At 39.3% G+C, this 19,981-nt stretch overlaps 1 protein-coding gene across 1 annotated transcript; it reads left to right on the top strand.

Moving 5' to 3' along the window:
- Positions 1-4,689: 4,689 nt before the first annotated feature.
- Positions 4,690-16,508, top strand: LOC143560384 (early nodulin-like protein 17). Its single transcript, XM_077048695.1, has 2 exons — positions 4,690-4,864; positions 16,061-16,508. Exons 1-2 carry the CDS (start codon positions 4,690-4,692, stop codon positions 16,375-16,377), a joined length of 492 nt encoding a protein of 163 aa, XP_076904810.1. The 3' UTR covers positions 16,378-16,508.
- Positions 16,509-19,981: the final 3,473 nt, after the last annotated feature.

The raw sequence follows: 19,981 nt of genomic DNA, 5'->3' as shown, positions 1-19,981 counted from the left end.
TTAAGGGTAAACAAGGGGGATTGAATTGGGAAATTGGTGTTGTTTTTCTTTGAAAATTTATGCATTTGGTGAATGTAGTCGGGTGTAATGTTGTTATCTAGTATAGTTTCGTGCTCGGCTAGATATTTATTTTCATCAATAAAATGATGGTTAAAAAAATTAAAAATTGACCAAATATTTTTGTTTAAACATTTATTTGAAGAACCAAATGACATCTTGACAGCTAGCACACTGGACACCATAGATTTATTAAGCCTCTTTAGATGAGTTTCTCACATCACGACATGTGTGCCATCTTACATTCTTACTTCTCAATTATGCCCGCCTCCCTCATACGGAGAATGGGTTTTAGGCTCATAACATTGGCTAGACTCATTTATGCAGGCCACACCTGCCAAGCATGCATTGCTCCGGTTATGATGCGCCAAGTGTCCCATTTTGGGCACAATACTCATCAATATGGCAAAAGTGTGAAAAGAAAACAAACAACAAAAGTACTAAGAATCACACTCGAGGTGGTAGGCAATCAACTAATTAAGAGTGCGAATGTCTGACCAAAGTGTAGAAAATTGTGTCTCTCGTGGCACAAATATACACAGTGTGTGAGTTGGCTGTTTTAAAAAAATCATATAATTAAAATATTTAATTTCTTTTAAATTACTAGACTTTTTTTTATTAGTCTGTCTTATTTGCTTTAAAACCGGCATCTTAATTCTTTTTTCTATTTATGTACTTAAGTAATTATCTTGCGGTGATGTATTTTTGATGGAATAAAAAGTGTACCATGAACAATCTATCAAAATGTTCCCGGTTATAATCATATTAACATAGCATACATATTTTTATAAATTTTAAAAATAACAGCTTATATTTTAATATGAAACGCACTCACGAACATTATTTTATAATAATTTTTCACCATCACGAGCAATATTTCAACATAAAAATAATACGAGGCACAACCACGAGCAATATTTTAGTATCAAAACTTTTTCATTTTCAAAAATATATTACAGGAAAAAAACTCGTAGCAAAAAAATTAAGTTATAAAGGTGAAACTTAACTAGACCGGTTTTAACGTAAAATAAACTAGGTGTTATCCTGGTGAGTTGCGCCAGTGTACTTTCGTTGTAGTTGTTTCTCCGTTTAGCTAGACGGGCGGTTGCGTCGGTGTACCTTCCTTGTAGTTGTTTCGGTGTTTAGGTAGGCAGTGGGTGCGATTTATTAATTGTTACAAAAGTTCCTTCCATATGTTTAGCTAGGCAATTTGGTGTACATTTAACACCAACGCTTATCGTCTATCTCCCACCTTGTAACAATCGCGCCGGTCATACGATTCAAGCACACATAAAACATTATACGTTATAATAACTTTACCACCACACCGCCTTTTCCTTTACTTGATTTAGTAAGAAATCTATAAATACAAAAATATATTTCTATTTAAAAAAAACAGGTTATGAAGCAAAAAAAAAAAGACACAGGTTATGAGCAAAAACAAAAGACACAGATTAAGAGCTGATATTCGAACTGGTGACCCGCCACTTGCTACCATACTACACTACCACCACACCAACTTTCAAGATTGTTACTATTGTTGTCTTCAATTATTAAATATTAAAACAGATTTCGCAATCTTTTCTTAAACTTTCAAGTTAGAAGCATTGATAGGCATGAGGGTGGCATGTCGAAAGTGTTCGCAATCTTTTCTTAAGTTTTAATAGTTGAGGGAAGAATAGTCAATTTGCCAAATCCAGAACCTTTTGATTATTTCAAAAAATGCCCTTAAAAATAAACTTGAAATCCAAATCATGTTTAAAATTCTAACTTTCATACTTTTGACATTTTAAAATCAACACTTTGAACCTATAACAAATTTGACGATAAATCTATTTCGAATTCTCAAACTTTTAAAAATACTCAAAATTTTCATTTTTGACCCGTAACAAAATTTGACCTAAATGTAGTTAACTTGTACTAAACAATCTATTTATCAACTTTTGACCCATAAAATCAAATTTAACTTCCATAAAAAACCCAAAACAATTTTCATTTAAGAAACATGATTTATTGTTGATTTTTGGAATTCACCGAGTATTTTAAAATATATAGTAAAACAATATGTTAAAATATTTATATTTATAATGTAAAAGGAAAGTGAATAATTATTGATTTATTAAATATATTAGGGTATAATTTTGAAGGGAACAAAATTATGAGAATTAACCAAAACATGACAAGTGTCTCCATTTATTTTACTTTATTAGAATAGGTAGATAGACAATAATAAAAATATATATTATTTTTAAAATTATCTTTTACATTAAGAGAAAAAAGATTTTCTAACATCACATATTTTAAAGCGCCGTGCTTGATTCCTAATATTTTGGTTGCTTGCTTTGTTTTCTTCAACACCCACCCCAATTGTGAAGTGCGTGTTCGTGCCCTAAAAGGGTCAAGTTACAGGTTATATAGGAGCCAGGAGGGATCAGGTGGAGCCTACGTAAATATACCTGGTAAGCGAGCTAAAGTAAGCCACATGTCGGACTCGACTGTCTTCGAGTGTTGGGACTTATATTCTAGACTGACGCATCGAATTATTATTATTATGGGTAAAAAATAATTAATATGTTTGGTCTCAACCAAGAGTGGAAGGCTTGAAGACCAAGTCATGCTAGACTAGTATAAATAAATATATTTGTTAATTTGTCTAGTATGAGTGTATTGTGTATTAGGTGAGATCTAGGGTTTTATCCCTATGAGAGAGCCACCGCCTCCGGGATGAGCTCTCCCGGAGGTGGCTGATCTTTATTGTATGTATATGTGTATGTATGAGTGCTCCTGTATGACAATCTTTTGATTAATGAAATCATACCACCACATATTTCTTTATGTTTGTGTTTCGATTACATATATGTGTTCATCCAGTTTATTGTTCATTGTAATCGATTCAGGCTCTCTCCCAGTATTACTCATCCGTCCAAACACCTTTCAAGAGTGAATACGATTCGATCCTAGCTCAGATCTGAGCTCCACCGTTAATAACGACCATCATTCGCGCTTCCGCACCGGGGCTAGGTTTTCACACCGAGAATTGTTAAAATTTTTTGGACCGAAGGCGACAAAAATTGGGCCTTAAGATAAAGGAATTTTTTATTTGATTTAAACAACTTATTTTTAAATGAGCTTAATTGGTTATGATTTGGGTTGTGTAAAAAACTTTTGTTTTAAAATAGACTTAAACATATCTCAAGTGAGACTAAAACTCACAACCTTTTAGTTGGAACTTGGATATCATACTCATTTACCACAAGACTAAGACACCAAATTAATGATCGTGTAATTGAGCTTAAACATTATTTATAAAAATGTACCGATGATTTCATAATCAACTTTTAATTAAAAAAATATCAAGTTGAACGATATCTATTTTGATAAATTCTGATTAAAACATTATATATATTTGAAAGATAGAGTAAAGTTAAAATACAAAGGACAACAAAAATGAGAAGAACAAGAAGGAATCTAATCCGTTGATCTTATATTTGAATGGTGGAGATTAATTTAAGAAAATAAATTGATGAGAAGGGCCAAAAGGTAATAACCCACTTTTGTTAACATTCTCTTTCCGCATGCAAGGCACATGTCAATTCCCCTCATCATTTTAAAACGTCCATAACTTTTTCATTCAACATTATTTTAAAAAAAAAAATTCACCATAATAACAAACGTTTTTTTATCTTTAATATGAGTATCATATTGTTATATAAAAATAAAAAAAATTAGTGGTTTTTTTATATTGTGTTATTGTTTGTTCATTATGATTTTTAATTGGGTTTTCCTATGCATTGTGTTATAGATTTTGGTCATTGTGTTATCAATTGATACTCATATTAAAGATAACAATTAAAATAAAGATTACATCATTGTGTTTTTTTGCTTGTCATTGTGTCTTTATGCTCATCATTTATCTTTCTACTTATCATTGTGCTTTGGTCATTGTGTATTACGTTAATGTCATTGCGTAATATGTAATTCCATTGTGTTTTAGTTTTAGGTCATTGTGTAATATGTATCCACCATTGTGTTTTACGTTTCAGGTCATTGTGTTATATGTATTCATCATTGTGTATTACGTTTCATGTAATTGTGTAATATATATTCATCATTGTGTTTTATGTATTAGATAACTTGTTATTTTATCATTATATTTATGTATTATTATTATACAACCGTATTATTAGCATTTAAAAAAACAGAATGATGATTTGAAAAACATAATGATGAAAAAACACAATAACAAACAGAAAGACACAATGACGTAATTTTTTTATATATAACAAAGTCATACTCGTGTTATAGATAAAAAACGTTTGTTATTATGGTGATTTTTGTCTTAAAAACTAATATCATATGAAAAAGTTATAGATACTTTAAAATGATGAGGGAATTGACATGTGACCTGCATGTAAAGAGAGAAAATATTGTATTACTTGTATACCCCTTTACCTTTAGTCCACACATATCAATTAATTATAGATTCTCACACTTTTTATTTTTTTTACTTACTTTATAGAATAACTCAACCCGTATTTTTTGAAAGATATCTAAACAATTATACAATGGGGCCCAAAGGTTGAGTTAGTATATTTGCAGAAACAGCACACATAGTGGCACCACCACCGAACAATGTTCACCTCACGCTCAACACATCTTATCATCATCACTTGTGTCTTCCTCCTCCTCATCAGCAGCATTGTCTCCGGCACCGATCACATAGTAGGAGCCAACCGTGGGTGGAACCCTGGCATCAACTACACTCTCTGGGCCAACAATCACACCTTCTACGTTGGCGACTTCATCTGTACGTCTCTCTCTCTCTCTCTCTCTCTTTTTGCTAGAACTCCTCTTGTATCACTCTTTTATTTTGAGGATATCATTGGATATTTTTTTTTCTTATAAATAAATAAGGGAGGTAACTAACTAAGAGCATTCTTAATCCGTTTTCTATGTGAATTGGATTTGTAAATTATATGGTATGGTTATGAGTGGTTGTGAATAGGAGAGAGAGAAAATTTATATGGAAAAGTTAAATTTTGAGGATTCACCGTAGATACTGTATAATTTTTTTTAATATTTTCATAAAATAGCTGTTAGTGAAAGAAAAAGAAAATATGATGATAAAGGTATAAAAAGATTATTTAATTAAATAGGAGAGAGAAAATACAGTGTGACCCAAACTAGGTAGAGCATTTGTGGGGGCTGCCCTCCGGCCAGTGGAGGCCGCCCGTGGGTGTGTATATTGTTTGGCGTTTGTTGTTTATAAAAGTTCATAGTTCGAAAAAGAAAAAAAATGTAGAAAAAGTTATTTATTATTTAGTTAACATTATTTTTTCTTCATTAGCTTATTTATTTATTTAGTTAACATTTTTTTTCTGCATCTAGTAAAATGAGCCGTGAATTTATTTTCGTGTGTTATCTAAGATAGCTTAAGTTCGTTCATATAATAGTTTTCGATCCATTACCTTTTAGGCTTTTAGGAAATTCAATCATCACATTTTACAACTTAGGTGGTGTTTGTTTTTGCTTAAAACATCTGCATGAGGCTTATGTCTGCGAGCGCGCAGACATAAGCTCCTAAAGACTGTTTGTTTTTTTTAAATAAGATCTGTAAACTGTTTTTATGGTCTTAAAAAAGAAGCTATTGTTTAACTTCTTCACACATCTTCATACTTCTTAACATCCTACCAACACCCAATGTCCAACACCACCACCACCCATCATGCGTCGCCACCACCACCGTCCACCACCACCCACTGTCCGCCACCACCACCACCGTCCGCCATCACCACCGTCCATCACCGCCACCACCCACCGTCCACTACCACCACCCACCACCACCACCACCATCCATCACCCACTACCCGTCGGCCACAACCATCGTCCACTACCACCACCCACCGTCCGCCGCCACCACCCACCACCACCACCTACCATCCGCCACCAACACCATCCACCACCGTCCATCACCACCACCACCATCCATCACCACCACCACCCACCCGTCGGCCACAACCATCATCCACTACCACCACCCACAGTCCACCGCCACCACCCACCACCACCACCTACCATCCGCCACCAACACCATCCACCACCACCACCACCACCCACTACCACCACCTACCATCCGCCACCAACACCGTCCACCACCCACCACCCACCACCATCACCGTCCATCAACACCACCACCCACCGTCCGCCACCATCACCGTCCATCAACACCACCACCCACCGTCAACCACCACCACCCACCACCACCTACCATCCGCCACCAACACCGTCCACCACCATCACCGTCCATCAACACCACCACCCACCATCTTCCACCACCACCCACCACCACCACCTACCATCTGTAACACCCCGACCAAAGGCGGATTATACATCGGGGCGCCACATATTGTTTCATTACTCGTGACACTATTGGGTGTCAATATTTAATAAATACATTCATTCGCGCACGCGCAAAGTAAACACAAGATAACATAAATCAATATATTATAAGGCAAAATGTTAGAACAAATAACTTGTCTTGATACATTTTAATCTAGGTCCAAAATAAAGAAAACTTCCTATGTGTCCACAAGCTCCAAAACAGCTACAGCAAACCTGAACATGTGTTAAAATAAACGTCAAACACTTGCGTGTTGGTGAGAAATCAAGTTTAATACAATACATAGATAACAATAAATCTGCGCGCAACACGTGTATGTCTGGTGTTTAACAAGGGTGCAATCAGATTGTGATCAAGCCTAGATAGATCATAGCTCATAGTTCATAGTTCAATCCGTGCTCCCAATTGAGCACAAAAACGAGAAAACATCTGTGCAAGTGTAAACAAAGAAAACCGTAAACGATAGGTCTCCCGTGTTCATCTAATGGTACCATGAAAACTTCGGAATAGGCCGAACAAAGCGGTTAATGATACACACATACAAATAAACAGCCAAGTAAACGTCCTCAACACATGGGATACTGCGCGACTAAAGTTCATAAACAGTTTAAGACTCAAGTTTTGTATGAACACATGAACATCCCAAAGCATTTAAAATAAAAAGGGATTAGATACGAGATAACTCACTTGATAAAGATGCGATGATAGATATGCAAGAATCAACTCTTAAACAAGCAAAGTTAACCTATAATTAAAGATTATTGTTTTAACGATTGGTTTTAAGTCTTGATTATAAGTTAGCATAATTAATAAGTAAATTATTATATATATATATTACCGGAAAAGCAGGGCAGAACAGGGAGGAAGACGGAGGCAAGAGAGGAGGGAGGCGGCTGAAGAACAACGGCAGAGAGCAAAAAGGGAGGAAGAGAATAAGTGTAGTGTGTGAAGTGTTAAGAAAATAGTACTATATATAGGCAAACCCTAGGGGACACAAACCCTAGAAAAGATCTCCAAAAGTAAAAGAAAAGATATCAACAGTAAAAAGATTCCAAAAACAAGATATCAAAAGATATGGCAGCTGCAGGGGACAAGAGAAAAGCTGACAGGGAACAGTAACAGGCATGGGCGGATCAGATAAAGGTACTGGATAAAGCATGAAAAAGCAGATCTCAAAAGATAATGTCAGTCACTTTTTCTACCAACCAATGGGGTTGGTACGCATGCTGCGCCGAAAGTAACTATTCAGACATTAGATAGGTTAGGTCAACAGCTCAGAAGAAAAGACATTACAAAAGCAAACGGCTAGAATAAACAGAAGATACAAGGGTTAAGCGCGGGAAGGCTGAGTGCGCGAGCGCGAAGGCTGGCACAACAATCCTTAGCGCACTGCGGGAAGAATCACAAATCCTTAGCGTGCTGCGTGAAGAACTAGAATTCTAAGCGCATCGTGGGAAGAACATACATTCTTAGCGCATTGCGGGAAGAACATGCATTCTTAGCGCGCTGCGAGAAGAGTTCTCTTCACGCATCGCAGGAACAAGATGTCTTCACGCAGGCTTCCATGTAAGGAGTCTGGCGCGTGGAGCTGCAGACATCCTTAGGCGGGAAGAACCAAAGGACAAGCAAAGAGTTAAGGAAAGGGTTCAAGGCTTAAGGGCGGGACGGCGACAAGAGGGAAAAGAAGGCGGAAAGAGAGAAGGAAGAGGGAGGGGACGGCGGAAAGAAAGAGAGAGAAAGAGGCGGGAAGGAAATATATATTATTATTATTAAAAATAAAATATAAGTATAAATATTAAATAATAAAAGAAAGAGATCGGGTCAGAGAAACGGGTACCTGGGTCGGGTCGGATCGGGCAGATGTCACAGTCTCCCCTACTTTAAGAAATTTCGTCCCGAAATTTATCTCGAAGTAGGTTGCGCAGAGAACAGGTGCGGGTACTTGATCTTCATTTGATCTTCCCTTTCCCATGTAAACTCGGCTCCGCGCTTGGACTCCCAGCGAACTTTCACGATAGGGATACGACTGCGCTTGGTTTGCTTAACCTCGCGATCCATAATCTCAACAGGCTTCTCAACGAAATGCATAGTTTCATCAACTTGAACTTCATCAAGTGGAATGTGAAGGTTCTCGTCAGCTAAACACTTCTTGAGATTGGATACATGGAACGTTGGATGCACATTACTGAGCGCGGGCGGCAGGTCAAGTCTGTAGGCAACTTTTCCCACACGCGCGAGAATCTTGAAGGGACCAACATATCGAGGAGCAAGCTTACCTTTCTTCCCAAAGCGGACAACACCTTTCCAAGGCGACACTTTGAGGAGAACAAGATCACCAACTTGAAATTCGAGAGGCTTTCGCCTGCGATCTGCGTAACTCTTCTGTCGGCTTCTGGCAGTCAGCAGATGATCACGGATCTTGGCGATTTTATCGGTTGTCTCTTGAACAAGTTCGGGTCCTGTGATTTGAGTTTCACCCACTTCGCTCCAACAAATCGGGGAGCGGCACTTACGACCGTAAAGTGCTTCAAATGGGGCCATACCGATACTGGAATGATAGCTGTTATTATAAGAGAACTCGATCAAAGGCAGGTGCGAATCCCAATTACCTCCAAAATCAAGAACACAAGATCGGAGCATATCCTCAAGAGTTTGAATAGTTCGCTCAGACTGACCGTCAGTCTGAGGATGATATGCCGTACTCATGTCCAAGCGAGTTCCTAGCGCAAATTGGAGAGATTTCCAAAAGCGAGATATAAAACGGCCATCGCGATCGGATATGATGCTCAAAGGAGTACCATGGCGGCAGACAATTTCCTTGACATAAAGCTGCGCGAGTTGCTCAACACGGTAGTTTTCACGAATGGGCAGAAAGTGAGCAGACTTAGTCAATCGATCCACTATTACCCAAATGCTATCATGTTTGCTTGCTGTCAAAGGTAACTTGGTAATAAAGTCCATTGCTACACATTCCCATTTCCACGTAGGAATTTCTGGTTGTTCGAGCAAACCAGATGGGCGTTGGTGTTCAGCTTTTACTTTAGAACAAGTCAGGCATTTAGCTACGAACACAGCAATATCCTTTTTCATACCGGGCCACCAATAAGTTATGCGCAAATCCTTGTACATCTTATCAGCGCCAGGATGAATAGAATACCGAGATTTGTGCGCTTCACTCAGGATATCAGCGCGAAGATTCTCATCAAAGGGAATCCAGATGCGATTAAGATAGCAGAGAATTCCACTCAGATTAGGGACAAAGTGCGCTTCCGCGCCACACGCTAACTCGGCGCGAAGGTTACCATTACTGATGGATGCGCGCTGCGCGTCACGAATGCGCGATTCAAGGTTGCTTTGGATCGGCGCGAAGTGAAGCTGCGTGCGCGGCAAGATACAGTTAAGCTGGCAGGGTTTTCGGCTGAGCGCGTCGGCTACCACATTAGCCTTACCAGGATGATACCGGATCTCACAATCGTAATCGCTGATGAGTTCGTTCCATCGGCGTTGCCTCATGTTAAGTTCCTTTTGATCAAAGATATGCTGAAGGCTTTTATGGTCAGTGTAGAGGATACACTTAGTACCATAAAGGTAGTGTCTCCAGATCTTCAAGGCAAAAACAACTGCACCTAGTTCGAGGTCGTGAGTTGTATAATTCTTTTCATGAACCTTGAGTTGCCTTGATGCGTAAGCGATAACCTTGCCTCGTTGCATAAGAACACAACCGAGACCTTGGTTGGATGCATCGCAATACACGACAAAATCATCATTACCCTCAGGTAGCGCAAGAACAGGAGCTTCACACAACAAACGCTTGAGCGTTAGAAAGGCTTCTTCTTGCTTCGAGCCCCAAATATATGGTTTACCTTTGTGCGTTAGAGCTGTTAAAGGCAAAGCGATCTTTGAGAAGTTCGAAATGAAGCGCCGGTAATAACCAGCTAAGCCCAGAAAGGAACGGATCTCGGAAGGAGAGGATGGCGTAATCCAGTTCTTGATTGCTTCAATCTTGGATGGGTCGACATGAATACCCATCTTGTTTACAACATGACCAAGAAACTGTACTTCATCAGACCAGAATTCACACTTGGAAAGCTTGGCATAGAGCTGCTCAGCTCTAAGCTTTTGCAACACCAACCGAAGATGTTGCTCGTGCTCGGCCTTTGTCTTAGAATACACCAGAACATCATCGATAAACACAATCACGAATTTATCCAAGAAAGGCCTACACACCCGATTCATTAGATCCATGAAAACGGCGGGTGCGTTGGTTAAACCGAAGGGCATGACCAAGAATTCAAAATGGCCATAACGAGTTCGAAAAGCAGTCTTCGGAACATCTTCATCGCGGATGCACAACTGGTGATAGCCAGAGCGGAGATCAATCTTCGAGAAACAAGAGGCACCTTGGAGTTGATCAAAGAGGTCGTCAATACGCGGTAAGGGATACCGGTTCTTAATGGTGAGTTTGTTCAACTCGCGGTAATCAATACACATGCGAAACGATCCATCTTTCTTTTTAACGAACAACACCGGAGCACCCCAGGGCGAAGAGCTAGGGCGAATGAATCCTTTAGCAGTCAACTCTTGAAGTTGGCTGGCCAATTCTTGCATCTCAGCGGGTGCAAGACGATAAGGAGATTTAGCTACGGGGGAAGCACCAGGGACAAGATCAATACGAAACTCGACTTCACGAGCGGGAGGGATACCAGGAAGATCATCAGGAAAAACTTCAGGGAAATCACGCACAACAGGGATATCGCGAAGCTTCTTCTCTTCAGCAGGTTTGACCACATGGGCTAAGAATGCAACATACTTCTTCCGCATGAGTCTTTGGGCTTCGGCGCAAGACATAAGTTTAAGACCGCGGGAGGGTTTTTCGCCGTAAATATGAAGATCACCATTTTCTCGAGGTATGCGAATCAATTTCTTGGCGCAAATAACTTCGGCGCGATTCTTCGAGAGCCAGTCCATACCAATGATAACATCAAAGCTTCCAAGAGGCATGGGGATGAGGTCAATCAGAAAATCGTTTTCGTTAAGGTTAAGCGTGCAATCTTTAATCACAGAGTTAATTAAAACAGTTTCGCCATTAGCCAATTCAACTGAAAAATCTTCTTTTAAATCGTTGCGCGGTCGCGCAAGCTTCTGCTCGAAGGCGCGAGAGATAAAACTTCGATCGGCGCCAGTATCAAAAAGTACAGAAGCATAAAATCCGTTAAGTAAAAATGTACCATTAACTACGTCATTATTCGCTTGCGCTTGGTGCGCGGTTATGTTAAAAGCTCGTCCACGCGTCACTTGGTTTGAAATCTGGTTCACCGGATTCGCTTGTGTGATTTGCACTTGTAGTCTCGGGCACGCGTTCCGGAAATGACTGGGATCACCGCAGTTAAAGCACGTTCTGGGTCGTGGGTTTTGGTAGATTGATTGTGGGTTCTGCGGGTAGACTGGTGGTGTTGGCGCAATTGGGTTGGCGGGAGGGACTCTACAGTATTCGGTTGAGTGACCAATGCGGCCACATCGGTTACATTGTCGACACGGGGTCTGAGTTGGGTGGTGAAGTCTACAGGTTGGGCAAAGGGGTTGGTTTCCTGTGTAAGGTTTCTTAGTTGGCGGGGCAGGGAGTGCGGGGTTGGTTAAGGCATATTTGTGGACTACAGGAGGTGTTGGGTAGGTCGACAGTGGGTTAGGCGCGTAAACTGGAGGTTGATAAATGGGTTGTTGGGTAATGGGCGGGTTGGTAAGCGCATAGGCTTTGCGCCTGCGCTTGAGGTTGTTACGGTTTGAGGGTTCTGGTTTGGTTTCTGTTGGTTCAGGGACAGTCTTGGTGGGTTTGGTCTTTTCTGTTCCCCGCAGGAACAGGGTTCCTGCTCTGACATGGTTGTCGCTGAGCACAGCGGCCAACTCGATGGCGTCAGAGAGGGTAACTGGGTTTCTGGCCCATACAGAATCTTGAATTTCCATGGGGAGACCCCCAAGGAATTTCTCTATGGCTCGGCGGGAAGGGGTAACAAGGTGAGGGACCAGTAAGCTTAGCTCGTGGAAGCGCGTCGCGTACTCGCGCGCTTCACCGCTGTACTGCTTAAGATTCCAAAATTCCTCCTCCAGGCGCTTAACTTCGTTGGGAGGGCAGAATTCTCGCGTAAGAATTTCCTTAAATTCCTCCCAGAGCATGCTGGAAGCAGCTTCTGCGCCACGCGCATGAGCTACTCCATTCCACCATGTAAGCGCTCTGGATTCCAGGACACTGGAAGCATACAGGGTTCGTCTGTCTGAGGGGCATTGGGTGTGGAGGAAAGTGTTTTCAATCTTCTCAAGCCACTGGAGCATCACGGTGGCTCCTTCAAGACCTGTGAACTTTGGAGGGTTACCCGCGTTAAAGGATTTAATGTTGTAACCAGAGGTGTTGGTATTGTTTTGGCTCAAGGCTTGGGCTATCACGGCGGCCATTTCCTGGGAACGTTGCTGTCTACGCATGCGCGAGGCTTCTCTTCTCTGAAATCGGCGAGATAGCGGAGGCATTCTATAAAAATTTTAATTTTAGTTAATATCTTGGTTTTTATCGCAAAGTTTTAATCTTATAAAGCTTGGTTTCACGGAGTCAGTTACAGTCAAAAGTTAGAGTAAAATAAATGACCCTAAATGCAGACTTAATAAAGGTAACAAATTCGAATCAAGAATCGGCAATTCATGTATCACCATGACTTTCCGAATTCCTAATTTAAAATGACTAGTAAACGAGTATTGGAGATTGACGATTCATGTATCACCATGACTTTTCAATCTTCAATATAAAATACACAAGAAAATGAGTATTGGAGGTTGACAATTCATGCATCACCATGACTTTTCAAGCCTCCAACCTCAGAACATAATCGTAAATGGAAATTGAAAATCAACTATTCATGTATCACCATGACTTTTCGGATTTTCAAACCCAACAAACGAATATTTAAGAAAAATCAATAAAAATCGAAATTTAACAAAAATCGAAATATCGCTAAATAAAACATAAAATCATATACTGCGCAAGCGCGAGCATATTCATAAATAACGAGTAATTAACAATAAGCGCGCAAACATGAGATTTCTCTCATGCGCGAGAAGGGACTCTTAGGTATTCTAGGCCGTTACGTCTAACCACCTATCCTAAAGTCAACGAGCTCTGATACCAATCTGTAACACCCCGACCAAAGGCGGATTATACATCGGGGCGCCACATATTGTTTCATTACTCGTGACACTATTGGGTGTCAATATTTAATAAATACATTCATTCGCGCACGCGCAAAGTAAACACAAGATAACATAAATCAATATATTATAAGGCAAAATGTTAGAACAAATAACTTGTCTTGATACATTTTAATCTAGGTCCAAAATAAAGAAAACTTCCTATGTGTCCACAAGCTCCAAAACAGCTACAGCAAACCTGAACATGTGTTAAAATAAACGTCAAACACTTGCGTGTTGGTGAGAAATCAAGTTTAATACAATACATAGATAACAATAAATCTGCGCGCAACACGTGTATGTCTGGTGTTTAACAAGGGTGCAATCAGATTGTGATCAAGCCTAGATAGATCATAGCTCATAGTTCATAGTTCAATCCGTGCTCCCAATTGAGCACAAAAACGAGAAAACATCTGTGCAAGTGTAAACAAAGAAAACCGTAAACGATAGGTCTCCCGTGTTCATCTAATGGTACCATGAAAACTTCGGAATAGGCCGAACAAAGCGGTTAATGATACACACATACAAATAAACAGCCAAGTAAACGTCCTCAACACATGGGATACTGCGCGACTAAAGTTCATAAACAGTTTAAGACTCAAGTTTTGTATGAACACATGAACATCCCAAAGCATTTAAAATAAAAAGGGATTAGATACGAGATAACTCACTTGATAAAGATGCGATGATAGATATGCAAGAATCAACTCTTAAACAAGCAAAGTTAACCTATAATTAAAGATTATTGTTTTAACGATTGGTTTTAAGTCTTGATTATAAGTTAGCATAATTAATAAGTAAATTATTATATATATATATTACCGGAAAAGCAGGGCAGAACAGGGAGGAAGACGGAGGCAAGAGAGGAGGGAGGCGGCTGAAGAACAACGGCAGAGAGCAAAAAGGGAGGAAGAGAATAAGTGTAGTGTGTGAAGTGTTAAGAAAATAGTACTATATATAGGCAAACCCTAGGGGACACAAACCCTAGAAAAGATCTCCAAAAGTAAAAGAAAAGATATCAACAGTAAAAAGATTCCAAAAGCAAGATATCAAAAGATATGGCAGCTGCAGGGGACAAGAGAAAAGCTGACAGGGAACAGTAACAGGCATGGGCGGATCAGATAAAGGTACTGGATAAAGCATGAAAAAGCAGATCTCAAAAGATAATGTCAGTCACTTTTTCTACCAACCAATGGGGTTGGTACGCATGCTGCGCCGAAAGTAACTATTCAGACATTAGATAGGTTAGGTCAACAGCTCAGAAGAAAAGACATTACAAAAGCAAACGGCTAGAATAAACAGAAGATACAAGGGTTAAGCGCGGGAAGGCTGAGTGCGCGAGCGCGAAGGCTGGCACAACAATCCTTAGCGCACTGCGGGAAGAATCACAAATCCTTAGCGTGCTGCGTGAAGAACTAGAATTCTAAGCGCATCGCGGGAAGAACATACATTCTTAGCGCATTGCGGGAAGAACATGCATTCTTAGCGCGCTGCGAGAAGAGTTCTCTTCACGCATCGCAGGAACAAGATGTCTTCACGCAGGCTTCCATGTAAGGAGTCTGGCGCGTGGAGCTGCAGACATCCTTAGGCGGGAAGAACCAAAGGACAAGCAAAGAGTTAAGGAAAGGGTTCAAGGCTTAAGGGCGGGACGGCGACAAGAGGGAAAAGAAGGCGGAAAGAGAGAAGGAAGAGGGAGGGGACGGCGGAAAGAAAGAGAGAGAAAGAGGCGGGAAGGAAATATATATTATTATTATTAAAAATAAAATATAAGTATAAATATTAAATAATAAAAGAAAGAGATCGGGTCAGAGAAACGGGTACCTGGGTCGGGTCGGATCGGGCAGATGTCACACCATCCGCCACCAACACCGTCCACCACCCACCACCATCACCGTCCATCACCACCACCACCCACCGTCCGCCACCACCACCGTCCACCGCCCACCACCAACTATTTTACTATTTTACAGACGTTAAATGACTTCTATCTACTGTGATTTGTATGATAGGTAACTAATTTTCAGCTTATGCAGACGATACCCAGTTTATAAAACAAACAGTATTATATTTTCAGATTGCAGACCTTCAGACCACATCTTCAGTTGCAGACATGAAATCAGATTGCAGACAGTTTTTGTCTTAAAAAACAAACAGCACCTTAGTCTGGTTTTATTAATGTTTTAGGCATTCAACAAATTGACATTTACATCTACTTTTAGTTGGTGTTCACTCAACGATGCCCAATAAACCAATATGTTCATTTACTAGCGAACAGACGCAAACAAAAAAACTTCATCAGAAATTGCACGTTCTTGTTCGATCATTTGCTAAGTTAAACCTTTAGTTTTGAGTTTTGGATGCATAATGATGCAGCATTTAGGTACCAAAAGACGCAATACAATGCGTTTGAGGTGAACAAAACCGGCTATGACAACTGCACGCTCGACAGCGCAATAGGCAACTGGAGCAGTGGAAAGGATTTCATTCTTCTCAACAAATCGCAACGCTATTATTTCATATGCGGTACAGGCGGTTGCTTTAATGGCATGAAAGTTACAATTCGTGTTCATCCGCTTCCGTCACCTCCATCTTCTACCGTAGCTGCTTCCGAGCACTCTGGTTCCTCAGTTGTCAGAAAATCAATGTTTGCGGTTTTGGTTATGGTTCTGGCGTCATTGATTTCGATTTGAGATACTATTGGATTATTTCTTTTGTAATGTTTTCCTTTTGCATGATCTTCTTGAAGATTGATGTTTATGAGTTTGGTAACTATATATGTTTATTGGATAAATCTTTATTTATGTTAATTGTTTTGGTTTTGATGATTTATGTAATTATGTGTATATTTTATGGAAATATTGGTCCCAGTATGTTGAAAACAAGGGTTGTAAACGAGCCGAGCCAAGTTGGACTCAGGATCGAAGTTAAATGAGCTTCTAGAGTGAGTTCTTCCTGCCTCGAGTCAAGCCAATTACGAGCAAATCTTTGAATAAGCATTGACAGTGGCGAAGCTTGGACGGCCCCGGGGGGGGGGGGAGGGGGCTCAAAATTTCAGCCAAAAACAGGACAATTTACACTACGCATTCAAATTTTCTGGCAGAAAATGGGTTAACTTACACTACTACGGTAAAAAATAGGGGGGGGGACCCTGGCCCTCACTATGCTTCGTCCCTGAGCATCGAGCCACGGACTTTTAGAACTGCATTATCTAATATCAAACCATTCTAGGTGACTACCCATGGTTTAAATGGTAGGTGCCTTATGACTTAGGTTTGAATTGCGGGTAACCATTTCTAAAAGCGCAACTGTTAAATTTCAATTCAAACTCACATTAAGGGGGACGGAGTGGGCTCTAGACAGGGCCGACACTAAACAACATCCTGTGGTGGTCGGTACCGTGGCAAAATGCTTCCTGAGTTGGTTGGTGATGTTGATCCATGAAAGAACAAAGAAGAAATAGGCCGTGGTGGGTTGATCAGGAAGAATGGTGGAAGATGGGAAGGGTGGTCAGTCCAACCAAAAATCCTTCCCGATCCACCATTCAGGGGCATCACCCAGTCCTCCCTTATACATATAATTATTGTATTATACCAAACATAAGTTACCTTAATGTGTCCGTACAAAAACTATATTAAAGACGTCTCGACACAACAATGAAACTAAAAAAATTGTTTACAATCACAGTCATAGGATGCTATGTGAGGGATGACACATATCTGAGCAAATGTTTTAAATGTTACTTCCACATTAATATTCAGTTAAAGCTTGTGCTTATACAATATACATACATGCTTAGGTTTTTTTTGGTGTGCTTTAAGACCTAGTGCATTTATGTTCGGGGAAAATCACAAAAGTAAACAATTTAAACACAATTCTATTTATTGGGTGCACATGGGCTTTATAATCGGTCAAAATTTGACACATGATATCACTGGCCACACTATGAATAGCCAAGAAACCCAATGAGAATAGCCCAAGAAACCCAATGAGAACAGTCGGTCATTATAATGAAAAAGGTTATAAGAAACCCGACTGAGTTCCCGTCACAACATGTGCGTTTAAAGCAACTAGTGTTATATAAATTAACAAAGGCTTGTGCCAAATGAACACTTTTTTCTGGAAGTTTTTAGTATAGTATATGCACACCACCTCTTCTTATCTCATCAGTCATTTCATCTGTAATGCAAATGTATAGATCTTGTATACTGACACGTAACCACGATCTAAGGGCATATAATTCTGAAAAATTTTGATATACGTTTGTATAGCCTCGATACATACATATACACATGATACACAGACACATGGTCCTTAATTGAATATTGTTTTATTAAAGATGGGTGTTACTTTAACCAGGGCCGTCCCCAAAAGCTTAATGGTTTTTGTGGGGCCTTGCACGAATTATAAATATGGGCTTCAAAATATATTAAAAATAATAAAAAAAAACTCATATAATATAAAACATATATTCAATCAAACTAAAAAATTATGGGCCTTAAACCTCAATGGGCCTTGCACAATAAAATTGTCAAATACTTACTTCCGTTCCGACCACACCCAACTAATTATATATTGTATCCTTTCTCAACAAGAATATATATGTATATTTAAAAAAAAATAAAGAAACGGAAAGTCGTACCAAAACTAACTATTTAGGTGTAGAAGTCAACATAATAGCACCATATAATTACTTATCACATATGCTTATGACAAATGTTTCACTTGAGACAAGATTCCGAAACTCGAACACTTCAAAACTGTGTTTATATATAACAAAAAATCATATTCACTTAAGACTATGAATGATGGCTATAATTGAGATGAGTAATTAAACGCACAACCTTTGTAGTGAGGTTATATATGCGTAATGCATTGCATTGGAAAAAGAATCAACTAGGTTATCTTAAACCATACGGTATACTCCTCTTGGAGAAGTGAGTGAGATGACGTGGCAACCGTATGGTGAGAATGGAACACCACGCCGCCCCTTCATATAATTGAGAATGGAACTCCACGCAACCGTATGGTTTTAAAATTCTATTGCTTTATTTTTTTTATTAAAAGAAAATAACATAGATTGAATGGTATGGATAAATGGTGGAAGATAAAAAACGACATGAAAGGCAATGGTGTGAGAATGTCCTAGCCCCGTGCAATACCCATTCTTTCCGTACTCTCCATCATCTTCCTAGACATTTATTAAATAAATCAACATAGATCTCCATAAATTTCTTAATAATGGCGTCACAATCTCTCATGGCTCTATTTCATTCATCCATCACTCTCCATACACCCTTCCTTAAACGTAAAAGTAACTTTAGTTTATAATGTTTTGGATAAAACTAACACGTAAGACAATCTAAATAGACTCTTCAAAAGTAGCTGACCTCTTAGTTGATGCACACGTCATTGCATCTTTTCTAGATTCAAGATTCCTTTGCAGGTTAATCAAACTTTTGAACTCAAGAGATATTGGTCAACCATAATTACAAATGGTTTTGTTCAGTTAACATTCGGTTATAGACACTCTTAACTATAACTATAACCGAATTATCTGTTAATCAAAAAAACAACCATAACCATCATTCAATCTCGGTTATCGGTTAAATCGGCTCAAATGCGGTGATAGAGTTTAGAATTTGGACTCAAGCAAATGATTCTATTACTCAAATAAAAGACCCAGTTCGAGAAGGGTTAGACTCCATATAACAATATAACTAGATATAATTTCGATAACTTAGACAAATTGAAATAAAAGAGACCTAGCTTTAAAAAGGTCACAAGCAGTTTTTCGATTAAATCCGCCTCTAGACTTTGACTCCCTTAATTCAGCCCTCGACTTAACTTCTTATGACTCTGAGTAGGTCCAACAAACAACTTTGACTTTGACCCGGCCCTTCTTGTGTGATGGGTTCGTATCATGCGGTCTGGTTATTAGTTAATTAGGATGAAGATTAAGGTATGCTTTATACCGTTCAAATAGTGCTGAACTTCCACCAACTGATGAGCCGGAGTAAAACGTCCTCAAAGATACATCATTAAGTTCTTATGCTTTATATCGTTTAAGTTTAATAATTACTAATAACAATGCTTCAACTTTTGAAACCAGTCAGATAGATTTGATTAATAATGCCACAAGTTTTATCAATTATCAATTGATCGGTATCTTAAAAATGAACAAAAATCCATATAATCCATGAATCGAATATAATGATTAACCCAAAACTCTTAACTCTACAACAATAACACAAATAATAACAAAGCAACACCGTAATCAATACCCCGTCTTCTTCT

This window comes from Bidens hawaiensis, unplaced genomic scaffold (genome assembly GCF_021521415.1).
Source record: "Bidens hawaiensis isolate Kalapana, Puna unplaced genomic scaffold, B.hawaiensis_p1.1 tig00020328_1, whole genome shotgun sequence".
In the NCBI taxonomy this organism is placed as follows: Eukaryota; Viridiplantae; Streptophyta; class Magnoliopsida; order Asterales; family Asteraceae; genus Bidens; species Bidens hawaiensis.
This window is presented reverse-complemented; position numbering and strand designations above follow the sequence as displayed.

Bases quoted from the DNA above. Each gene is read 5' to 3' on its own strand.
- LOC143560384 (XM_077048695.1), top strand. From the start codon at position 4,690: ATGTTCACCTCACGCTCAACACATCTTATCATCATCACTTGTGTCTTC. The intron at 4,865-16,060 runs GTACGTCTCTCT...ATAATGATGCAG, and splicing joins CTACGTTGGCGACTTCATCT to CATTTAGGTACCAAAAGACG.